Source organism: Microtus pennsylvanicus, chromosome 9, assembly GCF_037038515.1.
Source record: "Microtus pennsylvanicus isolate mMicPen1 chromosome 9, mMicPen1.hap1, whole genome shotgun sequence".
Classification (NCBI taxonomy): Eukaryota; Metazoa; Chordata; class Mammalia; order Rodentia; family Cricetidae; genus Microtus; species Microtus pennsylvanicus.
Window position 1 is genome coordinate 61,164,708 of NC_134587.1, and position 27,697 is coordinate 61,192,404.

The 27,697-nt window shown below is 45.5% G+C and overlaps 1 protein-coding gene across 4 annotated transcripts; it reads left to right on the top strand.

Annotated features, from left to right (window-relative positions):
• Positions 1-469: 469 nt before the first annotated feature.
• On the top strand, positions 470-26,231 carry Fbxo25 (F-box protein 25). 4 transcript variants are annotated; one of them, XM_075986250.1, is made up of 11 exons: positions 470-593; positions 5,549-5,689; positions 8,790-8,890; positions 10,014-10,063; positions 11,529-11,621; positions 14,504-14,597; positions 17,663-17,847; positions 19,877-20,059; positions 21,060-21,203; positions 24,352-24,378; positions 24,973-25,770. In XM_075986250.1, the coding sequence occupies exons 2-11, from the start codon at positions 5,556-5,558 to the stop codon at positions 25,060-25,062; spliced, it is 1,101 nt and encodes a 366-aa protein (XP_075842365.1). In that variant the 5' UTR covers positions 470-593; positions 5,549-5,555; the 3' UTR covers positions 25,063-25,770. The 4 variants fall into 4 exon arrangements, with proteins under 4 accessions (XP_075842365.1, XP_075842367.1, XP_075842366.1 ...); XM_075986251.1 differs by having other exon boundaries at positions 472-593; positions 19,880-20,059; XM_075986252.1 differs by lacking the exon at positions 24,352-24,378.
• Positions 26,232-27,697: the final 1,466 nt, after the last annotated feature.

Below are 27,697 nucleotides of genomic sequence, written 5' to 3' on the forward strand. Positions count from 1 at the left end.
TGGAAAACATTGCGCCCGTTGACACTGTTTTTCTAGAGCTTTTCAGCTTTCTAGGAATTGAACGCTATTCTAGGCGGTAGGTCAGCCAGACCTTCTTTGAGCCCCAGGGCTACATGCAAGAAGACACTGGCATGTAGGCGATGGAGGGGAGCCCAAGCCAGGCCTCCGCTAGGCAGGCTGGAAAATGGAGTAGGGAGGTGAGGGGTCTGAGTGTATACGGGGCGGTGTCCCTGCTAGCATCAGGCCGGCGGTCTGTGGATCCGGAGCGGGCGACCACAGACCGTGGCTAACCAACCGGTTTCCGCCAGACGACTCGGGCATCGCCAGCAGGGTGAGTCAAAAAGTCCCACCACGGGCCCACAGGCGACAAGGATGGGTGGGTGGGGCTTGCGTCCACTGCGCACGCGCGCAGAAGGTCTCCGAGCTCGGGTAGCAACACGATCACGTGGCTCGACCCCGGCCAATCAACGGCACCCCGAGGCGGGGCGTCCAGCGGTGTACCTCGGCGGGAGGCGGACGGACTACTTCCGGCAATAATTGGACGCTGCAGCTCGGTGAGGTTGGTGGCTGCCTTGTCGGAAAGGGACCAGCAGGTGAGAAGGGACTCGGGATGGGCTGGGGAGGAGCTGTCAGGCGGGGCGCTCCCGGCCCGCGCGTCGCTGGCCGCTGTGCAGCCCGCTGGCCTGTGCAGGCTGTGCGCTCGCCCACCTCCCGGGGTCCAGGCGCCCGCCCCCCACCCCCGCCGGCCTGTCATCTGCCGGCCCGTGCCTCCTCCCGAGCACACCTGGCAGGGCAGCATCCTTCAGGCCTGCGCGTGCTTTCGCTGTCAGACACAAGAGATTGGTGTCTTTATCCTCAGCTCATTTCTGCCTCTCTTTCAGTGGAGTTCCATCTCCATCCTTGGGCCTGTTCAAACTCCCCCGAACGCACATCTAGAGAGCTGTCCCTATGAAGGGTCCGTCTGCCCTGCATGCAGCGCCAAGACTTAATTTCCCACCGTTCTCCTTCCATTTTCCTTTGCTCCGGGGCGTGCTGTCCCTAGCGCATCTGTGATGATCTCCCCGGACTCCTTGGGGGTAAACCCGACTTCTGACATTCTGCCTGAAATATGCAGTGTGTTTGTTCACCATCTTTCACAATCAAATTTACCCACACTTACAAACTTCACATTTGATCCCAAGCTCTTTTAAATTTCTTAAAAATCTTATAAGAAAACTTGACCAGCGGCAAAACTAAATGCTTATTAGCTTGACGACTATTCATTCTATTTTATAAAAGGTTTCAGTATTGTTAATTCCCTGTGTGGCATGTGCACCAGTGCCCAAGAAGAACAGAGGCCTCGGACCTGTTGGACTGCAGTTACAAACAGTTGTGAGCCACCTGACTTGAGTGCTAGGAGCCAAACTTGGGGTCCTCTGTAAGAGCAGTTAGTGGGTGCTCCTAGCTGCTGATCCATCTCTCCAGCCCCAGACCATCCATTCATTCTTCTTCTTCTTCTTTTTTTTTTTTTTTTTTTTTTTGTTTTTCGAGACAGGGTTTCTCTGTGGTTTTGGAGCCTGTCCTGGAACTAGCTCTTGTAGACCAGGCTGGTCTCGAACTCACAGAGATCCTCCTGCCTCTGCCTCCCGAGTGCTGGGATTAAAGGCGTGCGCCACCACCGCCCGGCTCATCCATTCATTCTTGCTCAAGAACAATGGAGATTATCTTTCTCAGATTTTGAAATGAAACTTTAAAGTGAAGCTTTTCTCACCTTTCTGTTTTTGTTATGACTTGTTTTGTTGTAGTGTCCTTGCCACACACTCAACGCTCTTGTTGCTTTGAAGAAAAACGTAACTGATGTATGGTCTAATTATTTTTTCTTGTAATTTGAAAATAGAGCATCACACATGTAAGGTAAAAAAACAAAAAGACAAACAACAACAAACGCCCAAACCTATAATTTCCTGGAATTTGTCTTAATAGGCTGTTAGGATTCCTGTAAATATAGTGGCTAAGAGCATGGACTGTGGAATCAGAGTCCATAATTTTTGAGTTCTGCCCTGCTGAATTCTTTGCTTCTGTACTCTCATGTATAAAATAGTTTTTGTTTGTGATATGGTGGGTGAACACGGAGCCTCGGGTGTGCTAGGCAAGTGCTCAACCACTGAGCCTTGAAATGGAGAATTAAGTTTGTAAAATGAAGATATTCCCCTCTTTACAGGTTAGTGTGCGGACCAAACTGGGTGTCATTCACGTGACTCATTCAGTTAGTGCCGAGCCCATTCTGAGTTCTGGTTTTTGTTGTTGGTGTTTCATTTATTAGGAACACCCGTGCTTGTTGAAGAAGAAGAAGAAGAAGGCATGTTTTTTGCTTAGTTCAGGCTCTTTGGTCTTAGGAGATTCTACTAGGAGATGAATTTGAAGAATTCATCCTGTTCTCCTGTAGTACCCCACCTTCGTGTTTTGCCACGTGAAACAGAAACCCAGAAAAGACAAAGGTGTGCAGCCCAAGTGCTTTCTGGCGTTAGTTAGCAATTATTGCGCTTAAAGTCTAGTGCACATGGGGACTGGATGGATGGCCCAGCGGTCAAGAGCTCTTGCTGCTCTAGCAGAGGACCCGGTTAGGTTCCCAGCACCCACAAGGTGGCTCCCAACTGTATGTACTGTATGTAACTCCAGTTACAAGAGAAAATGACACCTCTATCTGACCTTTACTGGGGACTGCAGAACGCGGTGCGCTTACTTCCGTGCATACAGGGAAGATACACATATACACGTAAAATGAAAATAAATATATCAAAAAATACATGCAGGTCTTTGGACTGGAGAGGGAGGGGGAGAGGAGTGGGGGGAAGGGGAGAGGGGTGGGAGGAGGGGGAGAAGAGTGGGAGGAGGGGGAGAAGAGTGGGAGGAGGGGGAGGGAAAGGGGAGGCTGGGAGGAGGTGGAAATTTGTTTTTTTTTCTTTATTCTTCTTTTATCAATAAAAAAAAATACATGCAGGTTATACAAGCTGTGTCACGGCTGAGTAGACTTTGAGACGTTACTCATACACATATGTTAATTTTTCAGAACTGATTTATGGTTTTTACTTTATGTGCTGGCTAATCTTGGTGTCGGCTTGGCACACCTGAGAAGAGGGAACCTCGGCTGAGGATTAACGCCCTGAGGTTGGCTGTTTTCTCGGTTGCTACTTGCTGTAGGATGGCCCAGTGTACTGTGGGGTTGTACAACCCTCGGCAGGCGGGACTGAGCTGTCTGAAAACAGCTGGCTTAGCAAGGCACACGTTGCAAAGCCATAAGTAGGATTCTTCTGTGATTTCTGCTGAGTTCCTCCCCTGCCGCCCCTGGATGAAACAAACCCTTTCCTACCTACATGTTTTACCAAAAAACAGAAAAGAAACTAGACTTCCTTTAGCATTTGCAAAGTCTTAAAATAAAGGGTATTTAAATTTTAAATATATTAATGAAATTCTAGCAATTCATATCTTTTAACCAAGTAGATAAATTCCTGTATAAAGTGGGTTGTCACCTGATCTACAGAGTGAGTTTCAGGACAGCCAAGGCTACACGAAACAAATCAAAAGTGGGTTGTCATTGTTTAAAATCTTCTAGTAACATTATTTTCTGGTACACAAAACCAGATGCTTCACATTGAATTTAATGATATATGACCTTTTAAACTGCAGCTTGCCTTCTGTTTTATGAGAAGGGCTTTGCTCTGGAGCCCAGGTTGGTCTTGAATTCTTACCTCAGATACTCGAGTGCCACGATTACAGGCGGACAGGTGGACAGGCAGACAGGCGGACAGGTGGACAGGCGGACAGGTATATGCTGCTATGGCTAGCTCCAGTGACTTTTGTTTTGAAGTGGTGCTTGGGACTGAACCCAGGGCCTCATGAGCGCTAGGCAGGTGCTGTACTACTGACCTATATCCTAGTGGCCCGTTGTTGCTTTTTACCGATAAATCGCTTCTAGAACCTGTGCCTTAGTTTATGAGCTATGTAGATTCTGGAACAGTGAACTAAGACAGAGATCCCAAGATTGCCCTGTCAAGTCTGAAATAAATCTTGAAACAAACATTTTCCTCTAGGTTGTAAAATCTGGGATGTAAGGGTTTTATTTTCGTATTTCTCTAGTTTACTTGCTACCGAGCCTCAGCTTGAAAGGGTTATTTATATTATACCAAACTATTTTCTCACCAAATAGTTCGGTCAGTGAGTCACAATACGCATAGGGTTGACAACAACCAAAACGTAATGAGAAATGCCACAACGGCTCTTCTTAAAAACGCTATTAAATTTTTTAAGCTAAAAGATAAATAAATATACCTAGCAGGGAGTGGCTTTCTAGGTTAGTGCAGGGTTTTCATCTTATGAAGACATTTGTTAGCTGAGGACACGGGTCTACGTAAGACATGGATGAGGAACTGTAAGCTCAGGAGTTACTTTTCTCTTTTGTTCTCCCTTTTAATTTTACGCTACAGACCCTAGAAAGTTATCTTTCTAGACTGGGCAATGGGACTACAACAGAATAAGACATTGTGATTATTGGAGGAAAATTAATGTTGAGTACATAAGTAATTTCAGATACTGGACGGTGGCAGAGACTGGTTCATGGGGTGGAGAGGTCAGAAGGGAGCTGTTCGCATGGAGGCTTTGTAGGAGTTGGCAACTTGACTTTGTAAACACGAATATCTGTTCTTAGCATTCTCTGTGTGTGAGACTCACCTTTGGACCCAGCATCCCTTCTCTTGCCCCTCCCAACACTGCTGTGGGCTGAATACCTCCTTAGGGCTTGCTCCCTGCTAAGAGTACTCGCTGCTCTTGCCAAAGACCCAGGTTTGGTTGCTGGCACCACCTGCATGGCAGCATTTTGCCTTCTGGCTTCAGTGAGGCTGAGGCTGCACCTCCAGTCCTCTGAAGGTCCACTGCCTGTACACCCTGTAATGCCAAAGTCTGATCAAATCGTTTGCCTCCTGGTTTCTTGGCTCCTGGTTGTTCTTAGGATGAAGAACCCTTTTCTTCATCTGGTCATCATCCTCCCCACCTTTGCCGACCATATTCCATTTTCATTTTCCGTGCTCTCACCCACAGTGGTCTCTCTGGAGGCAGGTGGGCTGTGGCTCAGTTACGTCGCCTCCTACTTCTGGAACAGGGGTGGGAGGTGGGAGAAAGCTGTTTGGAGTGGTATTCCTCAGCTTGCTCGCTTCTTCTGATTCAAACGCAGGTGTCGTCTGGGGTAAACCTTTCACCACACATTATTGTGCAGTAGACCCACCTGTGCTTAACCTGGTTATCACTTTAGTACAACCAGAGCACAGTACGACGGACCTATGCTTAACCTAGTTACCGCTTTATGTTTGTTTTCCTTTTTTTTTTTTTTTTGTGACAGGGTCTCTTTGTGTAGCCCTGGCTGTCCTGGAACTCACCTTGTAGACCAGGCTGGCCTCAAACTCAGAGATCTGCCTTCCTCTGGCTCCCGAGTGCATCACCACCATCCAGCCAGAAGAAATTTGTGTTCATTACGTATATATATACTTTTAATGTAAACTTTTTTTTTTTTAAACAGGAGAACTATGCCATTTCTGGGTCAGGACTGGAGATCCCCTGGATGGAGCTGGATTAAAACTGAGGATGGGTGGAAAAGATGTGATTCCTGTAGCCAAGAGCTCCGAAACGAGAGTAACCAGTACACCCTCAACCACAGCATGTGCGTCTCAGTGAGGTTGTCAGGGTCACTGCAGAGCTCTGTCGCTTACAGCTGTGCTCACGATTTTGGCTAGGCCTGCTGTCCAGACTGCTCCTGTGGTGCTTAACTGTGGCGAGCAGACTTCTGTCTCCATCAGCAGTCATGATTACAGGGACAGGGGACATTCAGCCATACCAGGCTTTCACATGGGTGCTGAGGATTTGAACTCAGGCTTCCCTGCTTGTATAGCAAGTGCTCTTAGCCACTGAAGCATCTCTCTAGCACCAGGCTTGCATCTGAAACATACCTGCATGCCTTGTCCTCAGTAAATATTAACTCCATCGCTGTCCTCAAACTATTAATACCACTTGTGATCTCTGTTTGCCCTTTTGTGACAAGATTATCTCTTTTATAATAATGTCCTCAGATGTGTGTGCATTCAGCATGTACTGGTACAAGCCCTTAGTTTTTTAAGCCTGACTGTTTTGTTGTCTGGATTGGTTGTGTTTTGTTTATGTGTGCAGTTGTTGATAGACATGGGGATTGCCTAGGCACGTCACTGTTGTGACTGGGCTGTCACGGATGCCAGAGCGTGGGCGTCTCTTTAGACCCGCTTTCATTTCTTTCTGCTCAGACGGTAATCGGCTCAGTATTTAAGGGTTTACTACTCCCTTTCTCGCTGGCTGTGCCGTTTTATATTTCCACTGCCAGTGCATGAAGGTCCTCGTTTTCTACATCCTCGCCAACACTTACTTCCTGCACTTTTGGACCAGCCATGTTAAGGAGAGTGAAGTATTAGGGCAGTTTTTGCTTGCATTTCCCTAAGAATTAATGAGGTTGTACACATTTTCATACATTCTTAGCCAGTTTACATTTCTTCCTTGTACAAATTAAAGTTCTCTGCCTCTTCTTTGGGGGATTTATTATAGAAGATTCTTTTGTTTTTCAAGCAGGATACGGGATATTTGTATTGCTCATAAGACCAAAGGCCATAAAATAGGAAGTGTTTGCTCTGAAATGCAGTTGACTAAGTTTATTTGCATGAAACACGGAAAGGTTTGTACACTATTAATGCTTTTATTAAAATCTGCACATGTTAAATTTTAATCCTGTAAGCATTTTTTCCTGTCAGTTTTACATTTTTGTATATCTGACGGTATAAAAATTATCACCCCGCCGGGCGGTGGTGGCGCACGCCTTTAATCCCAGCACTTGGGAGGCAGAGGCAGGCGGATCTCTGTGAGTTCGAGACCAGCCTGGTCTACAAGAGCTAGTTCCAGGACAGGCTCCAAAACCACAGAGAAACCCTGTCTCGAAAAACCAAAAAAAAAAAAAAAAAAAAAAAAAATTATCACCCCAAAGTATGACCTTCCTACCTTAAAATACCTCATAAAAATAGCAACTGGTTAATAATTTGCTGTTGTAAGGTATTTGATTACACGGTGTGAAGATATGTCATTGTGATTGGTTTAATAAGAAGGTAAATGACCAGTACCTAAGCAGGAGGTATAGGCAGATCATTTTTCCTTTGATAAGTTTGTGATTTTAGCTAAAGCTTTTTCTGATTCAGAAGTGTCTCCATCTAGTGTCTGAGTCAATGATAACAGGCTAGGATAAGAGTGACTATGGGATTGTGTTCGGGAGTTGGGTCCTTAGGTGCCTGAGAGGATGCAGTTGTGAGATTTGGATGCCCCCTGGCTGCCTGGAGGATTTACTGCAGTGCCTGTGCTGTTTAACTGTGGCAGCTGTGAGCAGACTTCTGTGGTAAACTCAGCTCTTTTATGAAAAGTGCACGCTGGTGGCGGATAAAAGCGATTTTTACCCAATTTTCTCATCAAAGAATAGTGATGGAGAGCTGGAGAGATGGCTCAGTGGTTAAGAGCACTAACTGCTCTTCCAGAGGACCTGGGTTCAACTCACAGCTGTCTGTAACTCCAGTTCCAGGGGTCTCAACACCCACGGCAAAACATCAATGCACATAAAATAAAAATGAATAAATTAAAAAATTCAAAACCCTTTAATAAAATCAATGATTGGCTGAAAACTGGCTTTTAAGTGTGCCCCCTCCAAAAAAAAACAAACAAAAAACCCAACAAACAAACAAAAGCATATTTAGTGTTTAGGTTGTGGACTATTTTTTATACTTTTTCTTTTCTTTCTTTCTGTCTGTCTGTCTTTTTCTTTTCTCTTCTTTTCTTTCTGTCTTTGATTTGTTTTGAGACAGGGTGCCTCTGTGTAGCCCTGGCTGTCCTGGAACTCAACTCTGTAGACCAGGCAGGAATAGTTTTTATTACAAAGAGGAAAAAAAAAGGAAAGAAAAAAACTAAAGAAAAGATATTTGAGCTGCTATTGCTTGATTTGAATTCCTTGTCTCATAAAAATGGAAAAAAATACTAAAGTACTTTAAATGTGTTTAAATATCACAAATGTAACTTTCACTTGCTGGTTTCTCAGCGTATTTGATAGAAGCTTATTGAGAAAAGGCACAGTGCAGCAAGAGTGAGCTAGAGCTAAACATCTGGAAAACATAGGTGATAAACAGGAGCGTTATGTTTGCTCAGCTTTGATGAGGGACAGAGCAAGTTTCAGCCCTGTAGTCATATTGCTACTAGGGTTCAGTGCTTTTATGGTTTTGTTTATAATGTTCAGGCTTTAAACCGTTCTGATGTTTGGAAAATCTAAAGCATGGCTGGTTTCTGGAGGAACATTTGTAAAAGGAAGAATAAATCTTAGTTCCTTCAGAATGAAAAGAGAATGTAGCTATTATCCTGAGTGTCCAGTTCCCGCCTCCCTGAAGTGTAGCCAGTCCTCACCAGGATTTACCAGGGTCTTTATTTTGATCCCCAGATTACTAAGCGAATACTTACTTTCTTACCAAAGAAAAGCTAAATGAAGTTCTCCATGAAAAACTTACTTTAATGAACTGTTTGTTTTGTTCATTTGTTTAGTTTTGTTTTCTGAGACAGGGTTTCTCTGTAGCTTTGGAGCCTGTCCTGGAACTAGCTCTTGTAGACCAGGCTGGCCTCGAACTCACAGAGATCCACCTGCCTCTGCCTCCCGAGTGCTGGGATTAAAGGTGTGTGCCGCCACCACCCAGTTTAATGAACTATCTTTATTTCAGTATCTTAAATAATGGCGAAGAAGAAATATTCAACAGCGAGTGTGAGTATGCAGCCAAGAAGAGGAAGAAGGAGCATTTCGGAAATGACACAGCTGCTCACAGTAAGAGTGCTTTCGTTGGTTTTATCATCTTATTTGTGGGATATTGATGTTGCCGTATTGGATTGCTTGGCAGTGCTCTCTAACGAGGGTGATGGAGGTGTGCGGACAAGCTCTGCGCTCAGTGCTGCCTGTTTCTCTGGGAAGCAGACTGCCTGTCACTCAGCTCGCTGTTGGTAAGGTCTAGACAATCAAAGATGGCAGGCCTAAAGCACGCCTCTGCGTCTGAGGATGCTGCCCCCAACTGAGCGCCTCCTAGACAGAAAGGCCCCTAGGAGGGTTGGTTTAGATATGGGGTTACTGGGGAGTATGGACAGGAGCCAGAAGTGGGCAGGACTAGGGCGAGGGGTGGAGGGCGTGAGGAGTCTGTGGCTTCTGTCACAGCCCTGCCCACCTTGGCCCATGCTGTGAATATCTGCTAGGAAGTGAAGAAGGCAGACACAAGGAGAGGCTTCATGATCTTAGTTATGTGTGCCACGTGTGGCGATAACAGCTAATAAAAGACCAGGACCTTCTGTTAGGTGTGTAATGATATAGAGATAATATTACAGAATTTTATAAGCATGTATATTTGATACAACACTTTTCTTCTAAGTTAATAAGATGTGTTACTATCAATTTTTTTTTCACATAGAGGTGTCTGAGCAGTTAGGGAATGTAGCGCCTGCCCTTCACTCTATGTGCTACGCTCTAGTATGATTCATGAGCTGGAAAAGGGGCCTGGAGATTTAAACACACAGAGACACGGGTCATCCTTGAAACAAGAATGCTTCCTTTATTGTCAACTTATATAGGGCTCTGGCCATGCCCCAGCTCTCGGGATCTTTCAGCTGCAGGTCCACCAGAAACCACTCTCCTGCCGTCAGGGTCTTGTGGTCACAGCAGCTGCAGGCTGCTCAGAGCAGAGGAAAACAAATTGTTTACAGGAAATTCAGTGTCTGGTGGTCTGCAGTCCCCAACAAGGTGATGTTAGGGAACAAAGCGTACTGCGTACACTCACCAAGCAGAAGCACCTCTTGGTTGGAGCAGTGAGGTCATCTTGTTAGTCTGTCCTGCCTTCCAGTTTCCTCAACATCTTGAGGTTGAAAGGATTTGCCAGATTTCAAGGGTTTCGTCTTTGTTCTAGGTTTTTATCGTGAGAAATGGATCTATGTTCATAAAGAAAGCACAAAAGAAGTAAGTATGCTTTAGAAGAGTGTGCTGTATTGTTTGTGCTGAATATGTCCATTAGTTTAGTTCTTCAGTAACGCTATAGTGAGTCTATAGCTCACATTCGAATAGGTGAATATGTATGTGACAGCTTTTTGAATCAGTGGCTATAATTATGTGCATGTACATGTATGTATTCATTGATATGTGCATGACTGCGCACTGGGTATGTGTGATGTAAGCATGTGTGGTGTTAGATGTATTTGTGGTATATAGTGCATGTAGTATGTTTGTGTTCTATAATCTGTGTGGTAAGTGTGTAATATGATGGATATGTATATTTGCATGTGTATGGTGTGTGCATATATACATAGCATATGCTGTATACCTGTGAGTGCTATGTTGTATATTTGTATATGTAGCATATGTGGAATGTGTTTGATATATAATATAATATGTCACATATATGTGATATGTGCATGTGTGTGGTATATGGCATGTTAATATAATGTGTATGGAATAAATGCACATAATATGTTCTACGTATGTGATATGTTTGTAATCTGTTATGCATGGGCTATGTGTGCCACACACACGTGTGTGGTTGTGGTGTTTGTAGTGGGTGTGGTCCATGAGTTTGGATGTGTGTGTACTTTTGATCCCCATGCACCTTTAAATCAGCAGGGGTTCATTAAAACCAAGCATACATCCCTGTGTGTTTGATCCATGTTCTGGCAGTGTGAACTGCAGCTGTGGGTGAAGTTTTCCCTTTACCTCATGTGCTTGGGGACTAAAATGCCCATGAGCCTCTCCTTCCAAAATGCATAGCGGCTCCTAGGAAACCACCCAGGTCGGCTCTGCAGGACACTGTGGATGTTTTCTCTGCTTCTGATCGCCGAGCTGACCGGAGCTCTCTTCTGAGTCATCCCACAAACCAGTTGGCTACACTGTGTTTCTTGTTTCTCTACTCAGTTTTAAGTAAACCTAGTTCCTTTTATAGACCTAGAACACCTGCATTTGCTTTATTTTACAGCTGTTGGGAAAAAGAAACTAATAGTGCAATTTCGTATTACATAATTATGAGGTTAGGTCATGGAGCCTCAGCCATCTGTATAGCTGTTTCTCAGAGCTGCCCCTCTAAGGCTACTTGTTGGTGGTTGAGCACACTTCCCCCAGGGCTGTCAGAACTCCCTGTGGAGACACACCGCTGGTGTCCAACACCTGCACCCTGTGGCCTCGTGTTCACCCCACCTTGTCCTCAGAAGCAGAAAGCAGAATGGTGTTTCTTGAACTTCTCTTTGTCGTTATACCAGCAGTGTGAGCAAAGTGTCAGTGCCTCGCGTCTCAGTTGCACACAATTGTACCTTATTCTCATTTCTATCTGACATCAATCTTTAGAACCAATACAGTGCCGTCTCTGCTCCCTAGCTGGCATCAGCTGTTAGCCCATTTTACTTGGCTGGTTGAGCTCACTGCTTGTCTTTTTTTCTAGAGGCATGGCTACTGTACCCTGGGAGAAGCCTTCAACCGGCTAGACTTCTCAAGTGCAATCCAGGATATCAGGAGGTTCACCTACGTCGTCAAAGTAAGTGGCTGTTTCAGAAGCAGTGTTCTGTTGAATAACTGTCCTGCAGGTTCCAGATGTGAGGTAGGCACGGTGCTGTGGCCGCTGCATGAAAGTTCTCCTGTTTCCTGTGAGAAGGAAAGGGGCAAGCGCGGGAGAAGACGTGGGGCTTGCAACACCGAGGTCTCAGTTGCAAGTCTCAGGATTGGTGAGACCTTCCTGCCCAGAGGTCATGGGAACTGGGATGTTCCAGAGCCTCTTTCTGGGGAACACCTCAGACAGTTGAGCTCAGGAGGACCCCAGTGACTCCATCTGCGTTTTCTACTGCACGCATTCACTTAGAATGAGCCTTGTTAGATACAAAGGAACAACTGGCTAACAGACAAGAGGAATTCTGCATTAAGTAGAGGTCCACAAGAGTCTTGATGCGTTACTGATATTTGTCAGAAGTTTCTGTTTTGGGATACATTTGGAAGGAAAAGATCATTGCTGTATAGAGTTTGCTGTTGTGGCTCATTCCCTTCTCTGCATTGTATGTAAAGCCCAAGTGGGGTCTTCACACCTGCTAGCCCTGCTTACATAACACACGAGTAGGGTCTTCACACCTGCACGCCCTCCTTCTAGTGGTGCTCAGAGACCCTTACTGCCTTCTAGGTGTTTCAAGGTGTTGACACAGGCCAGAGATAAATTGCTCTTGGCCTCAGCTGGTATGATGTGTGATAGGATTCTAGGTGACTGGCAGATGGCAGGAGAAGTGGTCACAGTTCTTCTTGTGCCCAGTAGACATTGGGTACTATTTCCTGGGCTCTTGAGAGCATCTGTCTGGGTGACCCTGCTCTGGTGATGGAACCAACCGAGATTCACTCTGGCTTGTTCAAGTGTTGACTTTGGCATCCAGAAAGACACAGGCCAGTTTTAACAGAACTGTTTCTACCAGCTCTAAAATACTTCTGTAAAGAATCTTTTTTACAAAGTAGAAGTGAATTCCTCTGTTTCTGAACAACAAGCTTTTTTAATAGAGTTGGTACTTACACTTGTCCAAAATACGATTAGCCTAGCCCTGCTGGCCAGGTAAAGTCTCCTGTCACTCTGATGAAGTCCTCTGGCAGAAGCAGCGTAAGGGATGAGGCTCTGTTTGGAATAGAAAGGTGAAGTGTCTTGTTTCAGAGTGCAGTGAGCTTCTGCATTTCCTGTTCACTGTGGTGGCAGCCCTGGGCTTGCTTCTGTGTCCAACTTTACTCCGTTTGTCCCTTCTGCATTTGTTATCATAACAGGTTGGTTTTGATTTCATGTCTCTTGAGATGATAGGCCGGTTTCTTCCACCATTGATGCGTGTAAGGCTCACGTGTCAGCCTATGTTGAACTGTCTTGAAATGACTGTCACGTGCTGGTGAGTTATCTTGATGTGCAGTTGGTTTCTGTTTCCTGGAATTGGGCAAGCGAACAGATTTTAGCATCTGCTTTTTGTTTGTTTGTGTTTTTCAAATCATGGATTTTGTCCTGTCATGCTTTGTTGCGGTATCCTGATTTGCTCTTGGTATTGAGACCACTAGCCCCATGGTGTGCATTGAGAAGAATTCCTTCCCCTTCTTGGAATAGTTTGAGAAGAAATGGGTTCTCTAAATGTTTGGTAGAATTCAGCAGCGAAGCCGTTTGGTCCTGAGGTTTTCATGAGCGCCTTCATCATGGCTTCAGTCTTGCTGTCCATTGCACGTCTGTTGAGGTTGTTTCTTCATGACTTAGTCTTGGTCTAAGATGATAGCAAACTGTGGACCAGGGTGGACAAGCAGAATGGGCTGAGTGCCCTAGACCCTGGGGATAGAGAAGTAGTGTGGCTGCACCAGAGAGTGGGGAAGAGAGACCGCGAGCTGACTGCTCTATCTGTAATTACAAATGTTGTTCCCTAAAATGGAGCAGTGGGAAGGAGGGGAGAAGAGGAGTTGGTGGGTTTATCATGACTTAGCACAGGCCACTGGCAGCTGGATGTCTCCTCTGAGGCCCGAGAGGGTGAGAGAGTGATGTAGAGCCCCAGTTACAAAAGTATTGGGGCGGAAGAATGTAAGTCCACCTAAGTTCTGAAGGAACTATGGGAAAAGAGCTAGGAGTTATGTTGTCGTTTTTTACTTATAAAAACATGTCCGAATTAAGACCAAACCTTTATTATGTCAGTAAATGCTTCTCTGATGGGTCAAAGAGCACAGCCGAACTCCAGGTTATGCACACATAATCCGGATGTAGAGATCTGCAGTTGGGAATGGAAGGATGGGAAAGATACAGAGGAAAATATAAACCAAACCGAGAGGAACAAGAGGCGCTGAGGGACACAGTCCTCAGCAGTGCCAACAGGTCAGTCTGTAGCAGGGTTGGGGAGGCCAGGCGTCAGGATGAGATCCCCCTCTTTATCAGCAAGGCTGGCATCGCTTAGATTCCAGTGCAGTGATCGCTCTTGGTTCCTAGGTTTTCTACACTGTGTTTGAATTGTGTTTTAAGAGATTACATGTGATCTTTTTACATTTCTACACGGAAGGAAGGGCCTGTTGATTTCTTGATTGTCTGTCGGCTTTAGACAGTGGATCAAAGCCTGAAGGAGGGTGAGGAAAGTCTATTGGTGACCAGGATGCTCTGCTGCTCCCTGCTGATGTAAGGTGCAAGGTTAGAAGACTGAGCGTTTAGTCATCTCACTGGCCTGCAGCCGGCCTGTGGAGATTCTTGTGTGGAGTGGAAAGCAGGCTGGCTCCAGTCTTAGCAGCCAGAGTAAGGTCCCCTCAGCTCAGGTAATCTTTCTGTAACCGCCTTATATAGGGCGCCACACGTCAGCCCATTTCACACTGCTCCAGTATGTGACCGTGGTGTTTCCGTCGGAAACGGACTCATAGCTTAGCCTTTCCCTTCTTATCTTGAAGCTGCTGCAGCTGATTGCCAAGTCCCAGTTAACCTCCCTGAGCGGAGTGGCGCAGAAGAACTACTTCAACATTTTGGATAAGATTGTCCAAAAGGGTAAGGTAATTTCTCAACATTTGCAGTGTTTTTTAAATAAAATATTTATTGATAAATAAGTCACATAGTTTACAACTAGGCCGTTTACACAGCTCTGTAATTTTTAATGCAGTGTGTTCATAGGATTGGGAAGCCATCACTGCTTTTTGACAGGTCCATGTCATGTTGGGTTGTATTTGCTTCTGTTACCTTCTCCCACCCCTGCTGTGCTGGAGGGTTTTATGTCCGTCATCTGAGAGGAGGGGACCTCAACTGAGAAAAAGCCTCCGTACCATCAAGCTGTACACAGCCCACAGGGCATTTTCTTAATTAGCGATTGATGGGGGAGCCCACTGTGGATGGTGCCATCCTTGGACTAGTGGCCCTGGGTTCTATAAGAACCTAAACTGAATAAGCCATGGGGAACAAAAGCCATGGAGAGCAAGCCCATAAGCAGCACCCTCCATGGCCTCTGCATCAGCTCCTGTCTCCAAGTTCCTGCTCTGAGTTCCTGCTCTGACTTCTTTCAGTGATGGGTGTCACCTTAGAGATATAAGCATAAGTGAACCCTCTTCTCCCCAAGTTGCTTTGGTAACAGTGACCCTAAGTCACATGCTGACCCCTTCTTCCCAGCTAGTCTCCCTCCTCCTTAGGTAGGTAGCCATAGCTGCTGTGTGTTCATGACATGTGTTCATAGCAGGGGCGTGGCTTTTCCAGGATAGCTGCTGTGTGTCCATCACTTATGTTCATAGCAGGGGCGTGGTTTATTCTGGGATAGCTGCTGTGTGTCCATGACGTGTGTTCATGGCAGGGAGCCTGGTTTATTCAGGATAGCTGCTATGTGTCCATGACATGTGTTCATGCAGTGGTGTGAACACTTATCCAGGATAGCTGCTGTGTGTTTATGACGTGTGTTCATAGCAGGGGTGTGAACACTTATCCAGAAGGCAGCATTTCATAGCACACTTTCCCATCCTCTGGGGTCTTAGGCTCTTTTCATTTAGGTTTGAGCACTTAGTCACATGTTTTCATCACGTGGCTGGTGAAGAGTCTCTATACTAACTCCGCCCACTGCATAAGCTTCTTCCACCAAGGCTGAGAGCAGCACTGGGCAAGGGCTCTAAACAAAATATTAGGAAACAGTTTGGCATGTCCATTTAGCTAAACAGCAGTAGCGGGTTCCCTACCCAGGGCTTATTGCCTCCCTAGCCACAGGCTTTTGGACAGGTTTACAGCACCACACATGTATCCTTTGCCATGGAACAAGTGTTCAAATACAAAATTCAAATCAGAAAGGAGTTGGTTATCCCCAAAAGGTAGTCATGCCACTATTGCATGAGCAATACCAGAAATTGTAAGTCTAAATGTTAACTGGAGATTTGTTACAAGGAGAGGGGCTTTTTCCTATCATCTTTCCACAGTGTGTACATTCACAGATAATACTGTGCACACTGTGGTAGCAGGCAGAAGATGACCCTCCAGCTGCTAAGTGTGCAGATGTGCTCAAGGGAGAGAGCTTGCCCCAGACCCAGTCCTACAAAGATACTTCGTTCTTTCACGGTTCACTGGACCATTGGGTTCTAGAATCAGTAAGATTGCAGCTTTTTGACTTAAGTACCACATGAGTCATAATTTTCCTTTTAATTTAATAAACTTACTTTTCCAATTAGTGGCTATTAGAAAAAGGAAGTTTTTATACAATTTACTTATACACTTCCAGTAATTTGTTAATGATGTGGGAGTGATTTCTTTCTAATCTGTTGCTTTCATTGGTTAATTAATAAAGAAACTGCCTATGCCCATTTGATAGGCCAACCCTTAGGTGGGTGGAGTAAACAAAACAGAATGCTGGGAGAAAGAAAGCTGAGTCAGTGAGTCGCCATGATTCTCCCACTTCAGACAGTTGCAGGTTAAGATCTTCCCTGGTAAGCCACCTTGTGAACAACACAGATTATTAAAAATGAGTTAAATCAATATGTAAGAGCTAGCCAATAAGAGGCTAAAACTAAAGGGCCAGGCAGTGTTTAAAAGAATACAGTTTCCGTGTAATTATTTCTGGTAAAGCTAGCCATGCGGGCGGCCAGGTGCCAGGAACATAGCCCGCCGCTCCTATTACTACAATTTGTGACCATGTGTTTAAGCCATTTTAAATATTCTCCTTATCATAAGTACAAGATAAATTGTACACTGACTACTTTCAAATTGTAGACCCAACCAAAAATTTAGGCAGAAAGAATTTTAAAACTTTAAAAACTTGCCAGGTGGTGGTAGCGCATGCCTTTAATCCCAGAACTCGGGAGGCAGAAGCAGGCAAATCCCTGTGAGTTCAAAGCCAGCCTGGTCTACAGAGTGAGTTTCAGGCTCCAAAACTATAGAGAAGTCCTGTCTTGAAAAACAAAAAACTTTAAAAACTCTTATTAAGCCGGGTGGTGGTGGCGCATGCCTTTAATCCCAACACTTGGGAGGCAGAGGCCGGCGGATCTCTGTGAGTTCGAGACCAGCCTGGTCTACAGTAAGAGCTAGTTCCAGGACAGGCTCCAAAACCACAGAGAAACCCTGTCTCGAAAAAACAAAAAAAAAAACCTCTTATTAATAGTTCTGATGTCTAAACAATTATGCCTCTTCTAAATTGCCATGAAATTAGACCCTTAGTTTTTAATGTGATAAAAATATATATGACATAAAATTTATCATTTTCATTGATTCTCAGTACACTGTTCAAAGCGCTGAGTGCTTGTCCATTGTGCAGCCGTAACTGCCGTCTCTAGAGCTGCTGCACTAACACTCTGCACCCCTCAAACACAAGCTCCCCACTTGCCAGCCACATCCTCTGTCCCATCCGTACGTCTTTGTCTGCAGACTCTAGAGACTTGCTGCATGTGGATTATACTGTTCATCCTGTAGTTGGCTCCTTCAAGGTCGGCTCCTGCAAGGGTCCTCCACACGGGACAGGTCAGAATTTCCTTCCTTCTCTAGTTCTCTACTATACTCTAGTTCTCCGGTGTATGAAGGGATCTTCAGTTGATGGACACTGTGAAAAGTGGTCTTTGCTCTGTCAATCTGTGGCTTGTTGGTATTTGTTTCAGTTCTTGATGACCATCAGAACCCTCGCCTCATCAAAGACCTTCTCCAGGACTTGAGTTCTACCCTCTGCATCCTCGTCCGAGGGGTGGGGAAGTCAGTGCTAGTGGGAAACATCAACATTTGGATCTGCCGCTTGGAAACTGTTCTCAACTGGCAGCAGCAGCTGCAGAATCTTCAGATGACTAAGGTAGATTTCTCTTTGTTTTCTTGTTTTTGTTTTTTGAGACAGGATCTTACTAGTAGCTCTGTCTGGCTTTGTAGACCAGGCTGGTTTTGAACTCACAGAGATCTGCCTGCCTCTGCCTGTACAGCACTGGGATTAAAGGTGAGTGCCAGCACATCTGGTTAAATTTATTTTTAATTGGCACAGTAATCATATGTATTAAGAGGTGCTGTGTGATACTTTACATGTCTGTGATGTAAGGGCCTCGGTGACCATTATCTCAGACGTTTGCCTGTTCTCTGAGGTTGTCAATGAACTGTTGTCAACCACAGTTATATACCGCTGTGCCATGAGCAATAAAAGTTCCTCCTCCTTTCCAGCTGTCTTCCTGGACCCATAGCCGTATATTCTCGACCCTCTTATTTATCTACGTCTTTACTGAGACCCACCTTTTCTTTTCTTTTCTTTTTTTTTCTTTTCTTTTCTTTGGCTTTTCGAGGCAGAGTTTTCCCGTAGCTTTGGTGCCTGTCCTATAACTAGCTCTTGTAGACCAAGTTGGTCTCCTACTCACAGATATCCACCTGCCTCTTCCTCCCAAGTGCTAGGATTAAAGGCATGTGCCACCACCACCTGGCTTCCGCCTTTTCATTTCTACATGTAATTTAGAACATGATTTTGTCTTACTATTTTTGACTTCTTTCGTATAACCTATGGTTCCATTGTTATTGCTCAAAATGACAGTGTTTCATTAGTTTTGTTGCTGGATCATATATAACGTATTTTATATATATATATATATATATATATATATATATATATATATATATATATATATATATATATATATAACGTATAAGTCATGTGTCAGTGGACACTAGGATGATTCTATGTCTCGGTTACTGTGAATCCTGCTCCTTAAACAGTGATTTCAGTTCCTTTGGATGTATATGCATTAGCAGCCTTGCTGGGTCATATGGTAATTCTGTTTGTATTTTTTCAGGAACCTCAGGGCTGCTCTTCTCTTTGGTAATTTACATTTGTATCAACAGTCTATGAGAGTTCCCCTTTCTCTCCGTCACCAGCATTTATTTTGCTGTTTTAAGAATTGTCGTTCTAACTGTTGTGGGCAGGTGCCTCATTATGGTTTTGATTGGCATTTCTCTGATGATTAGTAATTTTGAGTGTTTGCATATACTTGTTGACTATTTGTGTATCCTCTTGAGACATGTTATTATTAATTCATACGTTTTTAAATAGGATCTATTGGGGTCCTTCATCGTTGAGTCCTGTGATTTCCTAGCATTTGTAAATTAGCCCCTGTCAGATGAATAGCTGGCAGGCAATCTCTTCCATGTTGGGTGTTCTTTCCATGTCTACTTTCTTTTGGGATACAGAAACTTGTTTATTTATGTTAATCAGACACCACATTATGTATAATAAACATATGTTAAACTGCCAATGAAGAGAAAATTCAGATTTAAAGGTGAATTCAAATAGTCGGGCAGTGGTGGTGCATGCGTTTAATCCCAGCACTGGCAGGCGGATCTCTGAGTTCAAGGCCAGCCTGGTCTACAAGAGCTTGTTCCAGGACAGGCTCCAAAGCTACAGAGAATCCTTGTTCAAAAAACCAAAAAAAAAAAAAAGAGAAAAGGAAAAAGGTTGGTGCAAATAAAGCCGGGGGACCTTGTAGACACCGTGCCTGTCGTGGGATGCAGCGTGGTGGCCCACTCCATAACCATTGTTTCCATTGCTGTCATAAAGCATGGCTGCCGTCAGCCACCATCCACATTTCAGAGCCGCATTTGCTGGGCGTTTGTCTAGTTAGGACAGAGCCGGGCTATGTCCAAGTGCTCACCTTTGTGAGCACGAAACTGCATGTGCCAGCCCTCTGAGACCACCAATCCCAGTAGTGGGGTTACACTGAAGTGAGCATTACAGGACAGACTTCTTTCCTGTAGTCACACGGAAGGTGTTGGCCTAGCATGGCCATTGTTTCTTGTTGAAGGAAGCCACTGTGTTCTCTCCTGTTTGACACTGTTGTGTTTCCTTTTAGCAGGTGAACTCTGGCCTCACACTCAGTGACCTGCCCTTGCACATGCTGAACAACATCCTGTACCGTTTCTCAGACGGCTGGGATATTGTCACCCTGGGCCAGGTGACACCAACTTTGTACATGCTCAGTGAAGACAGGCGGCTGTGGAAGAAACTATGTCAGTACCACTTTGCAGAGAAGCAGGTGAGCATGTGGCACAGTGCCCTTGAGTCAGGTCGGCTGGTCCCGTCCAGGTCCCTGGTGCTCAGTGATCTTGGGAGGATATGTATTCCATATCCAGAGACTTGATAATACTAGAGTATACTGAAGTTGCTTCTGAATTCTCTTCTACCAATTACAAAATTCATGTATCATACTGAAAAGGAATCATGATTCTAAATATGGCCTAGTACCGAATAATTAGCTGAGCTATATCACATTTACTGGTCAAAGGTCATGTATTCTTTTCACCTAATAAGTCATAGTCTAGCTGTGCTTCCTGTCAGCCTGTTGTCTGGGAAGAATCAGCAGGTCCTTGTAGCTTCACGCTTGGTGCCTACTTGGTGGCACAGTCTCCAAGTCCTCCATGTCTTGTAACTCCCATGTTTCTCACTTGGTGGCACCATATTAAGGTCCTCTGTGTCTTGTAGCTCCAATATTTCTCATTTGGTGGCACAGTCTCGAGGTCCTCCATGACTTGTAGGGCCTGTGCTTCCCTCTTGGTAGCACTGGCTAAGGTCCTCAGTGTCTTGCTAGTTGACTCTCTCGACTGACATCCCTGGCCTATTGTGTAGAACAATGCCCACTCGATACAGGGATAGGAAGGGGCAGGCATTATGTTGTGTATCTTGTAGATTTGGACATGACAAAGATAGAGGAGCAGTGTGAAGTTGGGGGTAAATTGTGCCTGTTTCGTGGCTAGCATAGAAAGAATCAAGAGTCTTAGCCACACTCAAAATCTACAGCTATCGCAGACCTCGTTCCAGAGCTGCTGTCTGTCGTCTCTGTGTGGGAACACCATGATTTGATTGACTTGTTCCCACTCATTTAATCCAAGTGAGTTTAATATCAGATCATAAAGTGCTTCATATATTGCTCTGCCATATATATATATTATACACACACACACACACACACACACATATAATACTTACTGCTTGTTTTAGAGATCATCTAATATTCTGAACAGAGTTTTCTGTTTCAGTTTTGTAGGCACTTGATCCTTTCAGAGAAAGGTCACATCGAGTGGAAGCTGATGTACTTCACCCTGCAGAAGTACTACCCCACTAAAGAGCAGTATGGGGACACCCTCCATTTCTGTCGCCACTGCAGCATTCTCTTCTGGAAGGTAAGGGTTCCACGTGTGCTCTGGGGACGTGAGGGCAAACTGTCTCACTGCCTTGTTTTGAGATCTCCCCGCCCATCTTGTCTCTGGTTACAGTAGCATGTTTCCCTCAGCCACAGGAGGGCCCTGTGTGTCACTTTTTCCCCTGGTAGCGGCAGAAATGTGCTTAGAGATTTTGCTTCATGCCCATCTAAGTTTGTTAGCAAATAGGACACAAGGCAAGCTCCAAATTGTTGACAGATTTTTTAATTTTTTTCAGTTCAAACTCCATTTATAACTGCATAGTCTTTTATTGTGATGGTTCAGAGCTGAGCAGAAGGGTAAAGATGCTGAGGTCACTGGGCTGACAGGCGCTGAGCAGTAGTTGTTGGCGTCCCCAGCAGGACAGCTAAGGAGGCTGTCCCCCCACCCCACCTTTATTCCCTTCTCCCTCAGAAGTAACAAGTGCCAGTTGTATGATTGTCTCCGCAGCAGGCAGTCTCCTTTCTAGAAGACTCTCTCTTGAGAACAGGGTTCTTGTTCAGTTTGTCCTCAGTTCCTTGGTGAGTTTATGCATACAGACAGCCTCGAGTGTAGGATCCTGGCTATAGCATATCTGTATCTCTGCTGCTCTGAGATGAGGACAGTCTGTGTCAGTCAGAGCGGGTGACACTTCCTTCTCTGCTGCTCTGAGGACAGTCTGTCAGTCAGAGCGGTTGAGGCTGGTAATGTTCTCTGAATTAATACATTGCTTAGAAACTGGCTTCTCGTGTCCTCCCGAGAGTATTATATACTATAGAGATATTAAATGTATGGATACTTGCTGAGGGAAGGTATTGATCATGGAATTGAAGACTTTTGCATAAGATAATTGGTGTTTTTCTTGGATTAGTATCTAAGAATATTTGGCACTTTTCCTATCCACTAAAGAAAACAGCACAAAGAACATTTGCTCTCTCTGTACCATCTCTGTTGTTTGGCTGCTCAGCTTCCCTGGAATGTCTAAGTTCTGGTTATTTTTACCTGAAAGATGACTTAGTTTTCCAAAGAATTGGCCTCTCCTGCCATAGTGATCTCGCTGTGAAAAGTCAGAACAGGCCATTAAAGGGCAGACCCCTGCTGGTCTTTGCCGTTCTGAGAGACAAGTTGGTGGAGGGTGGCGCCAACCCCGCAGGATGTCTGAGGCTTCAGGAAGTCATTCATATTAGCACAGCTTCCCCACCTGCTGTCCTTCCAGAGGCTTTGCTGCGTGGAGGGTCTGTTTCCCAACGTTCCTGTGAAGATGTCAGGAGGACCGCCTTTCTTAATCCCTGAGGATGCCGCTCCAGAACAGCATCCTCCTGGGGAGGGCATGGGCGTGCGGTCAGGGAGGCTCAGCCGACCAGTGCCCTGCAGGCGTGGCAATGTGCAGCCTGACCCATGGAAATGTGTTGTGGCTTTGGAAATGGTGTCCCATGTTAGTGGTGTCTGCCTCAGCTTCCTGGGAAACACTGTCTACTGGGACACTAAGGGAACCTCAAGTCCATTGGGAGTGTGAAGAAGGATGGGTCGTCCTCGCCTGGGCCTGGGCATGGCTGAGCTGCTTTTTGTCTTGTACCTGGCATGTTCCACCGTGGCCAGCTGTCCCCGTGGGGACCCTGTGCCTCCTCCCTAGCTGGTTTTCTATCAGTTCTAGTCCACTACACTGGAGTGATTCTTGTTAATTATTCCAACTACTGCTCAAGACCCAGTCGGTTGTTCCCCACCTGGTTACCAGTACCCTGAGAAGGCGTACTGGTGTGCGCATGTCTCTCTCCATCACTACCTAGTTTCCTGACAGGGAAGCCTGTCAGAAACTGTGGGCCCAGAGAGAGGGCTGGGGGCCAGGCTGGGGACTTGGCCTTTCTCTGCTCCTTTTTTGTCTCGGTATTTCAGTAGCCAAGAGAGGGCTAGACACTTAGCAGTGACCCTGAGGTCTCTGAAGGCAGTAGAAGCAAGATGACCAGAACCAGTGTTGAGGCACAGTTCCCAGACCCTCGCTATTGGCCGTCTTTGTGAACTGCCCCCACGTGAGCACAGCTGAAAGGCCACCCCGCTCCTGAGCAGGGCAGAGACAGACTGTCCAGTTAGCACAGGAGCAGCCACTAGCTCAGTGCTGCTGGCCACACAGAAGCTACAGCTGACGCTGGTGGACTGTAAGACATGAGGTGTCGATAGATGGAGTGCCTCACACTGGCACAGTTGGCTCCATAGTTATTCACAGAGGATACCCCAGAACAATAAAAGAGATGAGGGGCCTTCCCCCAAGAATCTTACATTTTTCATGGAAATATGAGATTGCTTTATGCATTTTTTTTTAAAGAGTGGTATAGCCTTCCAGATTGTCAGTTTGGATAACTTAAAAGGAAATGGAATAGTTTCTCTTACCTTAGGCTTTCTTTCTTTCTTTCTTTCTTTCTTTCTTTCTTTCTTTCTTTTTTTCTTCTTTTTTTCTTTCTTTCTATTTATTTTTTGAAACATATTTTTTCACTATGTGGCCCTGGCCGGCCTGAAACTCTTCATATAGACCTCTAATTCGCAAAAAGACCGACCTGCCTCTACTCCCCAAATGCTGGGATTAAAGGCACTGGCCAGCAGGCAGTGCTCTTAACCATCTCTCCAGCCCCTCTCCTCTTTTTACCTTTTAAGCAATAGTTATGTAACGATAATCATACAATTTAGTGTGTGTAATTATTTCTTCTTCTTCTTCTTCTTCTTCTTCTTCTTCTTCTTCTTCTTCTTCTTCTTCTTCTTCTTCTTCTTCCTCCTCCTCCTCCTCCTCTTCTTACTCTTCCTCCTCCTCCTCCTCCTCCTCCTCCTCCTCCTCCTCCTCCTCCTCCTCCATTTTCTCCTCTTCCTATTCTCCCTTCTTTCTTCCTCCTCCCCTTGCTCCTTACATGCTTTTAGAAAGAGAAAAAATAAAAAATAAAGGCACTGGCCACCCTGCCTGGCTTTGTCCTAGGTTATCTTACTTGTATAAATGTGATGCTGTCTTTTCATACTGTTTAATATTGATCAGATTTACTCACAAGTGTCTTAGTTATTTTCACAATATATGCTTCAAACCTGATGCTGGTGACTCCTTGCTCCGTCTAACCCTGACTCTCCTTTTCCTCCCTCTGCTGCTCCCTTGCTGGCTCTTCACGGTGTCAAGGACTACCAACTTGCTTGGTTGTTGAAGGTACTTCCTGTGGCGGTGTGCTGGTCCATCTTTGTACTGTTCTTGCCCTGTCGGGTGGCAGCTTTGATAAGGTTCAGCTCTCGCTAACCACAGTTAGACTTATGTCAGAAAGCTGACTGACAAACCATCCCACACCTCAGCGTGGTCTGCTGGAGGCCAGAGCGGCAGCTCCAGCCACACTGAGCCTCTCTAGATGGTGCCAGTTTTCAGCACATCTTAAATTTCTCTCATTGCTTCTACTAAAATAATTGTACCAACTCTGCACCCCTACCCTTGGGACAGTGTTGTGGCGTCCCATCCTTTCTGTGGGGAGACTACTCACCCATCCCCGAAGCCTGCAAAGGGAAGAAGGAACCGGTGGGCAGGATGTGGAGGGGTGGGCAGGGGAGGCAGAGGTCCTGCAGGCAGGGTGACCACAGAGATGAAGCATTGCCACCTGTTGTTGGCCTTCCCCTGGGGCCACTCAGGTACTGATTCCCGGCTAAGTCATTTCTGTAACATTGAGAGGGACTGGGATCCACTTAAAAAATTCAGATGCTAGTTCTGTGAGAGTGTAATGATGTGTCCTGACCCTCCTCCTCCTCCTCTCCTCAGGACTCGGGACACCCCTGCACCGCGGCTGACCCCGACAGCTGCTTCACGCCTGTGTCCCCTCAGCACTTCATTGACCTCTTCAAGTTTTAATGGTGCCCTCAGCCCTGGACCCTCGTCCACAGTTGTCCCTTGTGCTTTCTGTGTGTCTTGTAGTTGGTGTGAGTGTTCTGTGACACAAATGACAGGGTCTGTGGCTGGCTGTGCCTGTGTGAGGACCCGGAAGACGCTCTGGCGGTCCTGCGGCACCATGAGAGTGGAGACCACAAAGCCATTTGTACTTCTTTCTTGAAACTCTTCCAAGCAAATGCATTTGCAGTTTTGTATATTTTTAAATATGGATCAGAGAAAGTTGTGGATATTCAGCCCCACGTCCTGTGCTGAACTGACATGAACAACGGGGTTATGCTCCTTAGTTGTCTGATGAGTTTTCCGTCGTCTCGTAATTGGGATGAAGGGCAGAACAGTTGAACCTTGTAAATACGTTATGCAGAATATTTATTTTTCTTAAAATGTATTTTCACAACCTCTGTGGCTGTGCCCAAATGATTCCTCACTGAACACAAGATAAGCCGAGGAACTTGCTTGGCATGCTGTCTCACTACAGTGGGTAGGGCTGGGAACCCCATGCTGTGTTCCTGGGAACCCCTGCCTTGTGGCCATCATACATCCATACATGGGATGTGGGCTCCAAACCAGAACAGGGCCTCTGCCAAGGAGCTGGAAACAGCCTAGGGAGGCCTGAACGTGACATGTAGGAGTCTTTCACGAGTAAAGTAATAAACCATGTTTATCTACTGATTCAACTTCGTCAAATTTACATCTAACTGAATGGTGTTGTCTCTAAAATATTGCTGTTTTGTTTTAAAAATAATGCATGTGCACTTTAAAAATTTTGGAAATAAAAGTATATGAAAGAAAATGAAATAGTTTTTCCCCAGAAGATAACTGTGCTTGCTGAGAAGGATATGCAGTGTTGCCCCCAGCAGTGGTGGCCACAGCGCATCGCTGTGTACGTTCATCTTCAGTTGAGTCGGGAGCCCAAAGCACTTTCCAAGGACATTAAAATTCATAACTGCATTTTTATAGATATGGTTCAAAATTTCCCTTTCCAGCCTCACACTGCCCCCAGCTGACAGCACAGCCCAGAACAACGTCTGTAGTTACCAGCTTAGCTGCTTTGACACGGCACCGACACCCCGCCGTCTCGTGCACACTAAAGTCAGCGTGTTTTAAAACCGTCAGCATCCTGCCTGCCATTCGTAATCAGAGAATTCAGTACTGTCTGAGAACCTGGCTTCCATCAACTTCACAGACCCACGTGGATGGAGCAGCTTTCACACAGCAGGTGGGCGCGGCCGGTTTTCTGTAAGCAGCATCCACAGAACGCACCTTCTGCATAGTTCTTGGATGTGTTTCTTGTGGCCCTCTCTGTTTTCTTTGGGGATTTGGTCGTGTGTGTGTGTGTGTGTGTGTGTGTGTGTGTGTGTGTGTGTGTGTATGTGTGTGTGTGTGTATTTCTTTTTGAGACAGGATTTTTGTGTCTGTGTAACAGCCCAGGCTGTCCTGGAACTCACAGAAATCCAGCTGTCTCTGCCTTCCAAGTGCTGGGACTAAAGGTGTTCGTCCCCGCTGCCCGGCTCTATATCAGTTTCTCGACGAGGATTACTAGTTACTTCTCCTGTGATTGGGACTGTGTGCATGACAAACGACATGAGGGAAGGAAGGCTGGCTTTGGGTCACAGTTTCGTCCCCCTGAGGCCAGGGACTGCAGACACCTCACAGTCAGGGAACAGCAGTGCCCATGGCCTCTTGATTTCTCTGTGAAAATGGCAGTTCTCTGAGCATTCCATCCATATACCTTGATCCAGTCACCGTCCTCCTCCAGGTCCACCCCCAGCTCCTCACACCACCCCAACTTTGTGTGCTCTTTTTCTTTCTTCAGTCACCCGTCAACTCCTCATTTGTGCTGCTCCTGTACCCCCAGGGGTGGGCTGTTCACTGGAGCTTGATCAACCTACCAGGAGCTGCAGCCTTAAAGAAAGCTGAGTCCCCCCCAAGCCATGCCTGTCCATAGTTCCTCAGTTAGGGGTGAGGCTCAGGAACCCCTTCCCACTGTGTGCTGGAATGTCGAGGTCCCTGATCCTGTGGAAGAGCACAGCGGCTGAGTTCATAGTGCAGGTTCTCTTCTGCCCTGTTCTGATGCCCTTTGGTGCCAGGCCTCCCAACCTCCGGCCCTTCTGCCGCTGCTGTGACGGCTGTGAAACAGGTTCCACCTGTGGTTGAGCTCTCCGCTGACACTTGTTCTTTGTTTTGACCAGTTGTACATTCCTGTCTCTCACTCACCTCCTTTAGTAAATATTATGCCAGCATTTAAAAAGCATCAGTGTTAAAAATATCCACATTAATATAAAGTGTGCCTATTTAAAACCAATGAAGCTTGTATTTCATTAGCATAATTTCATATAATGTCCATGCTTATTAGTACTAAATTTTAGCTGTGGGCCACACAGGCCACACACAAGGATTTGGATTGTATATTTTATTCAATATCATAAATATCTACAAAATTGGTTTTAAATTAAATTACCTTTGTACATAAGCACATAGATTGTCAGGTTTGGATGTAACATGCATCTACCCTGTGTTTAAAAACATTTTATAATCCCAACCCTTTGGGAAACTTCAGTATAATTTATGCAAAAGATTGAAAAAACTTTTCAATTAT

Coding starts and splice junctions, on each gene's coding strand:
- Fbxo25 (XM_075986250.1), top strand. CDS start 5,556: ATGCCATTTCTGGGTCAGGACTGGAGATCCCCTGGATGGAGCTGGATT. Junction 11,622..14,503: donor GGTTCACCTACGTCGTCAAA/GTAAGTGGCTGT, acceptor CTTATCTTGAAG/CTGCTGCAGCTGATTGCCAA. Junction 14,598..17,662: donor GGATAAGATTGTCCAAAAGG/GTAAGGTAATTT, acceptor TATTTGTTTCAG/TTCTTGATGACCATCAGAAC.